The following is an 8950-nucleotide window of genomic DNA, read 5'->3' on the forward strand; positions in this document are numbered from 1 at the left end:
ATTCTCTTAATTTTGTGAATTTATTCTAGTAATTTTGCAAGTTTATTCTCAAAATGAAGACAACAATTTTTTTTGCCTGGAACTAATTCTCTGTCTTACTATCCAGAACTCCTCAAGTGGAAAAGTTTTTGTTTCGCCTGGTTTAATTTAGAAAAAAGTCTTGTTTGGCTATACGATTATTGATTGATTAACCGGACAAATAATCTGGCCCCTGGGTGTGGGGGCCGGGCTTAGGTGCCTTAATAGAACGTTTTGAACCTGGATGTTGTTTTTAGAAATAATGTTTTAAATCTACAACTCGTGTAATTTTGTTGTTATTTTTTATTATTTAGTTGTTTTTTTTTCCACTGCTGCTCTGATGAAGTTTTGTTTTTCAAAGCTGCTCCTCTCTGTCTCTGCAGGGGGAAATGTAACGTCACCCTCCTCAATGAAACCGACGTCCTGGCTGGTTACCTGGAGAAAGAAGTAAGCCGCCACTAGGGGGCTCTGTTCCTTTAAGGGCTCCTGGTTTCTCGCCTCGTAACCTGGAAGTAAACGTTTGACCTTATAAAAATCTAATTTTTACAAATTTTGAAGATGTTTTGCATTTCACATGCAGCAAAGAATAAATAGGAGAAAACACTTCCTGGTCCCTGCTGCTGAAAACCCAGCCCCCTCAGCATGATGCAGCTACCCCGTGCTTCGCTGTTGGGATGGACTCCCTACACCAGACATAGTTTACTCTGCTGAGCAGAGCTCAGGCCTGTGGGGAGCTGCCTACGTACCTTTTGGCAAATTCGTCTTGTTCCATTTGCAAAGTGTCTCACTTAGCTCCTTAATTCAAGAAAACAAAATTTACTTAATTTGAGAAAAAGTTACTTCTTTAGATTTTTTTCCAGTGTGGCAGCGCCTCTCTGATTGGTTGTTGTGACTCGCCGGCTGCTTGTGAAGCGCCTCGGATGCTTAAATGCTCCTGACGTGCGGTTTTAATCGGCATCCATTGTTTCTGCAGTTTTTTTCCCCCTAAAGGTTCTTGTGATGTTTTTAGCAGAGAAGCACTGATTGCAGTTTTCTGGCCGATCGCTGATCTTTGAAACATGAGGATTAGCTATTTTGACGGATAGCAGCCGATCAATCAGTGCGCCTATCGGCTGTTAACCTTTTAACATCTGCTGCCTAGGACTGTTTCTTCTACTCGCTGGTGTTTGACCCGGTCCAAAAGACGCTGCTGGCGGATCAGGGGGAGATCCGGGTGGGCTCCAAATACCAGGCAGAGATTCCTGACAAACTGGCTGAAGGTTGGTTCCCTGCAAGGATCTTTATTTTCTCTGAAACATTTTAGAGCTTTAACTTTCCTGATGTTTTATTAGTGGTTTAATTACACATCTGATCTGTTTCAAAAGTTCTAAAACAAATCGGACCTAAAACAGAGAAAGTTCAGTAGAATTAGGAGGAATAGTGTCTTTACTTCCTGCTTCTTCAGAAAGGTTTTTTTTCTAAATCCATCCCTGAAAGCATCCAGTTGAGCTTTTCTTTCCTTTGGCTCTCAGGTGAACCTGACACCCGGGTCCAGGAGAAGATGGAGACGAAGGTCTGGGACCCGGACAACCAGCTCAAAGACACGCAGATCGACCAGTTCCTCGTCGTTGCTAGGTAACGCTTCCCGCAGCATCACCGGCTCAGACCTGTTAGCATGGTAGCTTCTAAGCAAACATTCATCAGTTGGAGGCGGAGCCTGACCACAGCATTTATGGGTGTTTCTCAATTCACAAGAACGTGAGTATGGATTTGTGTTCTTGCCAAGAAAGTCTGGACTCTGGGAGAACGGGAGCATGCAGAATAAATCTGGGTCAACTGGAACAGAAGCGTGCTGATGACATCATCACATTCAAAGCTAGTCTGGAGCTGCATTTCACTTCCTGTTATTAATAGTCTCTAGATAATAATACATTCTAGCTTTTTTCATTTATTGGGGGAATAATAATGAACACAGTGAGATAAACACAAATCAAATGAACCTTTTTTCCGTTAGCCCGTCTGCAGCAGCCAGGGCTAACGTTAGTGCTAACCCTCTCTCAGTATAGCCGTGTGTGAAGTACCGCTGGCTCTGATGGAGGTTTTTTTGTTTTATTTGGCAAAACGCTCATTTGATTTGTGTTTATCTGACTATGTTCATTATTATTCTCCCACTAAATGAAGAAAGTCAGAATTTATTATTATCTAGAGACTATTAATAACAGGAAGTGAAATGAAGCTCCAGACGAGCTTTGAATGTGGTGATGTCATCAGTACACTTCTGTTCCAGTTGAGCCACATTTATGCTGCGTGCTCCTGTTCTCCCCGAGTCCAGACTTTCCTGAGTTCTTCTGTAGAACAGACTTGGCGAGAACTCAAGTCTGTACTCACGTTCTTGTAAATTAAGAAACGTTTTTTTTTTCTGTCTTCTTGTGAATTGAAACAGCATTAGGAATGAGGCTGATGACGTTTCATGAGAACATGAGAACGCACAAGTAGACATTGAGAAACAAACTGTGATTCCTGCTTATTTTGTTTGCTTTATTTGCAAATAATTCATTTTTTTAATCAGACCACATGCTCCCTCTAGTGGCTGTCTGACGGAACATCAGCAGAGTTGTCACCTTTGTGTTTCAGAGCTGTGGGAACATTTGCGCGCGCCTTGGACTGCAGCAGCTCCATCCGTCAGCCCAGCCTCCACATGAGCGCCGCCGCAGCCTCCAGAGACATCACCCTGGTTAGAGCAACCCTCCACTGATCGACCTTTACAGCCGCTCATGTTCCGCAGCTCGTTCCCAACCTCGTTTCTCCTCTGCTAGTTCCACGCCATGGACACGTTGCAGAAGAACGGCTACGACCTGGCCAAAGCCATGTCCACCCTGGTCCCTCAGGGGGGCCCCGTGCTTTGCCGGGACGAGATGGAGGAGTGGAGCGCCTCGGAGGCCATGCTGTTCGAGGAAGCTCTGGAGAAATACGGCAAAGACTTCAACGACATCCGCCAGGACTTTGTGAGCTCCCCTTCTACCCGCCGCGTCTCCGTTTGTTTTCTCTTCCATCAAACCGACTGTTTTTCCTTCCCTCCAGCTGCCCTGGAAGTCTCTGGCCAGTGTGGTCCAGTTCTACTACATGTGGAAAACCACCGACCGCTACATTCAGCAGGTCAGTCCAGTTGGCTTCTTCTCTTCCTCCTCACAGAATCAGACATTTTTACCAAGCAGAAACGTTTTGTTTTTCTCCTCAGAAACGACTAAAGGCAGCAGAGGCAGACAGCAAACTCAAGCAGGTCTACATTCCCACCTAGTGAGTATCAGCAGATAAACGCAGCGTCTGCTTCCAGCTCAGGGCGCCTCTCTCACCTCAACTCTGCTCTGTTCTTCAGCACCAAACCCAACCCAAACCAGATCATGATGCCGGGCAGCAAGCCTGGTCTGAACGGAGCCGCGGGCTTTCAGAAGGGACTGAGCTGTGAGAGCTGCCACAGTGAGTAACCATGATGCACGCTCAGAAACCAGTTAATGCAGATATGCCCCGCCCCTTCCGCAGGTGACCGCAGACAGGAGGCCTCTGATCGTTCAAATCGACATCCGCTCTACCCTATGCTCTATATTAATCTCTTTATTGTCCCAGAATGGGGAAATTCTGATGATTACAGCAGCAAAAAGATTATTGAAAAAAATGTTGACCTTAGAAAATGTATAAGAATAAAATAATAGTGAAGAGTGAGAAAGCTGCTGAAGGCTGGACCCATTGTTTCCCATTAAGGAGCAAGACTGCGGCGGCCCGCCATAGTCTGATATAGACACAGAGAGAGAAAACAACAAAAAGATCTGTCAGTTTATCAGACCACTCCACAGCTGTACTTTCATACCACCCTTTATGAAAGGAAGAATGCGTTCCACCCTAACCCTCATAGATGGTCAGTGGCGGTTCTACTCTAAAGCCAACTGACGCTTGGAGTGGTGGCCAGTTATATTATTTTTTTCGTAGCGTGTGTCCGGCCCTCCTTTATAAAAATGCCGCCCCGGCTGCCCGGTTCGCCCGTGCAGTGTTGTCAACTCAGTGACTTTGTCGCTATATTTAGCGACTTTTCAGACCCTCCAGCGACTCTTTTTCAGAAAAGCGACTAGCGACAAATCTTTTCTGGTGTCACTGGTGGCTTTAAGAGACTCTTAGATCAAGGGATGCAGGATATAATCGGCCCCCTATCGGTATCGGCCTTAAAACTGAATATCGGACATCGGCCACCCCACCGATATTTAACCCGATATTTGATCAGCTTCTGAGTTTCTAAAGTCTAAAAAAAAAAAAAAATTACTACTTCTTCTTCTTCCTCAAAAACTTTGTTACAGACTTAAAAACTATTGAAAAAATATTGATACATCAAAATATCCCAATATCTTCATATGCTGATATATTGCCATTTAAAAACACCATATCAATCTCTTTTACTAATGAAATATTGCTATATGTCATCGTTATGCTACGAAATCCCCCGAAAATTCACCAAATGTTGCCATATTTTTATATGTTGATATATTGACGCGGTATCGATCTATTTTACTAACAAAATCTCACAAGAATTTGCAAAATATCACGAGAGTTTGTAACAGAACGAGGAAATTTCACCAGATTTTGAAAGTAAAATAGATCGATACCGCGTTTTTAAAAATCTATTTGATATCAGCATATGAAAATATATTTGAGTATATTATTTTTCAAAGTGTCAGAAATGGATAACAAAACTGCTATTTTCAATGACTACTTATTTTTGTCCAGCTTTAACATCGGTATCGATATCGGTTATCGGCTACATGAGTTTTAAAATATTGGCCAAAATCCCAATATCGTGCGTCCCTATCTTAGATGAAAGCACGTATCGTTCCTACTCTTGTCCTCCAGCGGTAGGTGCTGCCGTGGAGCGCCTCCCCCGTCCAAACCCCGTTGTCCTGCTTCCACAAGTGTCCTTCTCAGGGCTGCAGTCAGAGCCACAGCATGTTCACCCTCAGGGAGTGAGCGGGATGTAAATTTAAAATGTTATTTGGTCTAAAATAAATAGATTAATTTTAAATGTTTATCTTAAATAATGGCATTTGATTCACACAGCAACACTCACTGAATCAACTTGTCTATTGTGTTTTCCTCTCTAAGATAATGATTTGTAGGCTCCTTAGTGGACCAAAAGGGAAAAAAAAGTTTTTTAAAAATGTGGCCTCAAAAATGCTGTTAAAGGGGAACGCGTTTTTTGTTTTGTTTTTTACATTGGGCCCTTGATTTTACATTATTCCATCATGTTCTACTCACCCATATGAATCTTGTGTCATTTATCATATGGGTGAGTAGAGCATGATGGAATAATGTAAAATCACCTAATGTAAAAAAAACGACGTTCCCCTTTAAGTGGGATACACCACGCTTAAAAATGTGTAAAACCCCCGAGGGTCAGAGACTCTCCCACCACTGTTTCCTAAAATCCTGTGGGAAAAACTGCTGGAACTGTTTGAATTCACAGCCAAGACTCTTCCTGTCTCCTTATTGTCAAGAAGTTTGACAGAACCAGTCCAGGTCGACCGCGTCCTTGGAAGACGCAGTCCATAAATTCAAACATGGCCGCGGTTTAATCATATTTTGCCGGACTGCTCAGAGCATGTCTCCTAAAGACGTCAGACAATCAGTTTAACAGAGAAAAAGCATCAAATTGTCTCAGAAAGTCATTAATAAATGTAGACATGTCGTTAAGCATCTTTTAGTGATTTACTTTTAGTGCCGTTATTTAAGGCGACCTGGATGAACGTCTACTTCATGGTTTCTGCAGGTCATTAAAAATCATTAAATTATTATTTTTTAAATGAAGGCCTTAATTGGCATTAAAATTCATAAAATTTGATAATCGTGGCATTAAAATGCTTCGGAAAAGAAGCTTGAGGCAGAGAAAAGGTTAGAGAATGGAGAAAAATGCTAATTTGAACCAAAGTGGCGGGAAAACGAGGAACTTGGGACATGGCTGCAGCCTGTCCACGGTGACCATGACAAAGGATTTTGCCGTGTATATATATATATATATATAAGTCATAGGTACTTGTTGATGGCGCTAAGATTATTTCTAAGAGCATTAAAAAACATTAAATAAGAGTTACTCATTCATGTATGAACCTTGTACTTCCACATTAACCAATCAGAACTTATGGTACCGATGGTGCGGATCGGATATTCACGATCAGATCGCTGCTCTGTGGTCTGGCTAGCTCGCTAACTCCACTTCCTGTTTGTCACAGCAACCTGGTTATCTCCCGGTTAATATGGCGTCTCTAACCCGTTTCCTCTCCCCCCTCCAGCGGCCCAGTCCCCCCAGTGGTACGCCTGGGGTCCTCCGAACATGCAGTGCCGACTCTGCGCCTCATGTTGGATCTACTGGAAGAAATACGGCGGTCTGAAGACCCCAACTCAGCTAGAAGGAGCGACTAGAGCCGGCTCTGTAAGCGAGCCATCATCCTGCTTCCTCACAAGCATTTTGGATCTTCTTTTATTTTTATTTTTTTTTCTGTCTGCGTTTTCGCGTAGGAGGCCGGCCCCCGCGCTCACATGACCCGCCAGGAGGTCCAGGGCCTTTCGCCGTTCACTCGCAACGAGGGCCGAGCCAAGCTGCTGGCCAAGAACCGCCAGACGTTCATCCTGCAGACCACCAAGCTGACCCGCATCGCACGGCGGGTGTGCGAGGACATCCTGCAGCCGCGGCGTGCTGCGAGGAGACCCTACGCCTCCATCAACGCCAACGCGGTCAAGGCCGAGTGTACGAATGGCAGCTCAGAGCGCTTAAAGGCCTGAGAGGAGAGGTGGTGTCTGACTCTGAATGTCTGTTTTCTTCAGGTATGATCCGGCTGCCCAAAGCCACCAAGTCTCCGCTAAAGAGCAAAGTGATTCCTCGGCAGTCTCTGGCCGCCATAGTGAAGGATTTAGGTCGGTTAACCATTCATTTACAGATCAAATAAACCTGTGGGCTGGTTTTTGGAAGCCACTCTCATCTCCTCTCTCTCTCTGAAGCCATCTCAGCTCCTCTGAAACTGAAGGCCTCCAGAGGTCCTCCGACGCCCATCAACAGGAACCAGGTCAGCCAGCCACGCGTGGCCCAAAGCCTGCTGGGAAAAAGAGGCTTCGATGCGGTCAGTGTTTCCCGCTCACCCAGGAACCCTGTATGCTAGCATGCTAGCTATAGTGCAGCTTCTTTTGCTAGTAGGGCTAAAACTAACCATTATTTTGCTGATTGATTGAATCTGTCAATGATTTTGATTAATAATCGGATAGCCAAAGGTACCCAAAGAAGACTTTTTTGAAAAATAAACCAGGTAAAGCTAAAACTTTTCCCCTTGAGGAGTTCTGGATAGAAGAAAACGTTTGTTTTTATTAATCTAAAATGCTAAATGTTTATTTATTTGTATATTTTTACAAAGGTTAAAGTCTCTATACTCCAATTAACAATTAGTCGATTACTGAATTAGTTGCCGATTAAGGTATTTTCCCGACTGAATAGCGCACCTCACTATAAGCCACACCCCCAAATTTGTTCTTTTTTTTTTTTTTTACTGGAAATGTACATAAATAAGCCACACCGGGCTATAAACCGCTGATATCTACTCAACTGTCTCCCACCATACCTGTAGGGGGAGCTCTACATATATCCACTGGAGTAGGGACCAAGAAGAATGCTAGCTCCCGTTAGCTTGTTAGCTCGCAGCAGTAAGAGCTTCTACTGAAAGTTGGGCCTTCATCAGCTCTTTATTTCAGCTCTGCAGGAGTTGATCTCAGTCTTTTCATTGGTTCGGCAGCTTTAATGCAGCAAATAAATGTCAAAATGTGTGAATTCAGGACATTTGTTCTGAAACGTACCTGCTGCTAGCATGCTCTTATGCTAAATGAAAATTAGCTCCTATTCTTTCATTTCCAACTTTGACTTTCCTCTGGCGGTTACGATGAAATCCACAGAAAAGCTGCAGCTTCTTATAAGCCGCATGGTTCAAAGTGTCAGAAAAAAATAGCAGCTTATATTCTGGATAATACGGTATTTCCATAATCAAATAATCGGATTAATTGTTTCAGCCCTATTTGCTAGCTTCATGTTACCTTAGCTTGGTTCCTTTAATTCTGGCTTCTTCTGGCCGCCCACAGGCTACAGGTGTGCCCTACCCGGCCAACGGCAGGCCGTACACGTCAGGCATGAGAACCACCTCCCAGTCGGTCATCAAGCGGCAGAAGGTCAGCCAGGGAGAAGCTCCCAACCCGGTGGTGTTTGTGGCCACGAAGGACACCAGGTAAGCGACGGCGCCGCGGCGCCACAGGGGAATAAAATAACCTGAAACTCATGAACGTTTCCATTTATTTTACAGGAAGGGGCTCATTTCATTAAACCCGACAGTACAGATTAGCTGAGGCTACAGATCAGATTACGTAGAAGCAATCTTTATTAAACGAAACAGAAGAAAATAATCATGTTCTGTATATGTACTGTTTATTTTAAATGTATTTTATTTCAACTTTTAGAAGTTTATACGTGTACAGGACTTCAAAGCAAATCGCTCATAAACAGGAGCTGCAAACAGCGAAACTCCAAGGCTAAATGCAGCCAGGGCTAACGCTAGCCCTTCTGCAGCAGCCAGGGCTAATGTTAGCCCATCTGCAGCAGCCAGGGTAACGCTAGCCCTTCTGCAGCATCCAGGGCTAACGTTAGCCCTTCTGCAGCATCCATGGCTAACGTTAGCCCGTCTGCAGCATCCAGGGCTAACGTTAGCACGTCTGCAGCAGCCAGGGCTGACGCTAGCCCGTCTGCAGCAGCCAGGGCTAATGTTAGACCATCTGCAGCAGCCAGGGAAACGCTAGCCCGTCTGCAGCATCCAGGGCTAATGTTAGCCCGTCTGCAGCAGCCAGGGCTAATGTTAGACCATCTGCAGCAGCCAGGGAAACGCTA

The 8950-nt window shown here is 44.4% G+C and overlaps 1 protein-coding gene across 1 annotated transcript in view; it reads left to right on the forward strand.

The window, feature by feature from the left end:
* mta2 (metastasis associated 1 family member 2) overlaps positions 1-8950 on the forward strand; it is a 52786-nt gene that overhangs the window by 41916 nt on the left and 1920 nt on the right. The window contains exons 5-17 of the mRNA XM_015402028.1: positions 402-465; positions 1160-1277; positions 1530-1632; positions 2632-2731; positions 2814-3002; positions 3079-3153; positions 3236-3294; positions 3374-3474; positions 6327-6466; positions 6553-6781; positions 6859-6948; positions 7033-7151; positions 8155-8297. Coding sequence (XP_015257514.1) covers positions 402-465; positions 1160-1277; positions 1530-1632; positions 2632-2731; positions 2814-3002; positions 3079-3153; positions 3236-3294; positions 3374-3474; positions 6327-6466; positions 6553-6781; positions 6859-6948; positions 7033-7151; positions 8155-8297 — 1530 coding nt within the window. The remainder of the gene's footprint in view (positions 1-401; positions 466-1159; positions 1278-1529; positions 1633-2631; positions 2732-2813; positions 3003-3078; positions 3154-3235; positions 3295-3373; positions 3475-6326; positions 6467-6552; positions 6782-6858; positions 6949-7032; positions 7152-8154; positions 8298-8950) is intronic.

The sequence above is a fragment of the Cyprinodon variegatus genome, unplaced genomic scaffold (assembly GCF_000732505.1).
Source record: "Cyprinodon variegatus isolate N-32 unplaced genomic scaffold, C_variegatus-1.0 Scaffold1287, whole genome shotgun sequence".
NCBI lineage: Eukaryota > Metazoa > Chordata > Actinopteri > Cyprinodontiformes > Cyprinodontidae > Cyprinodon > Cyprinodon variegatus.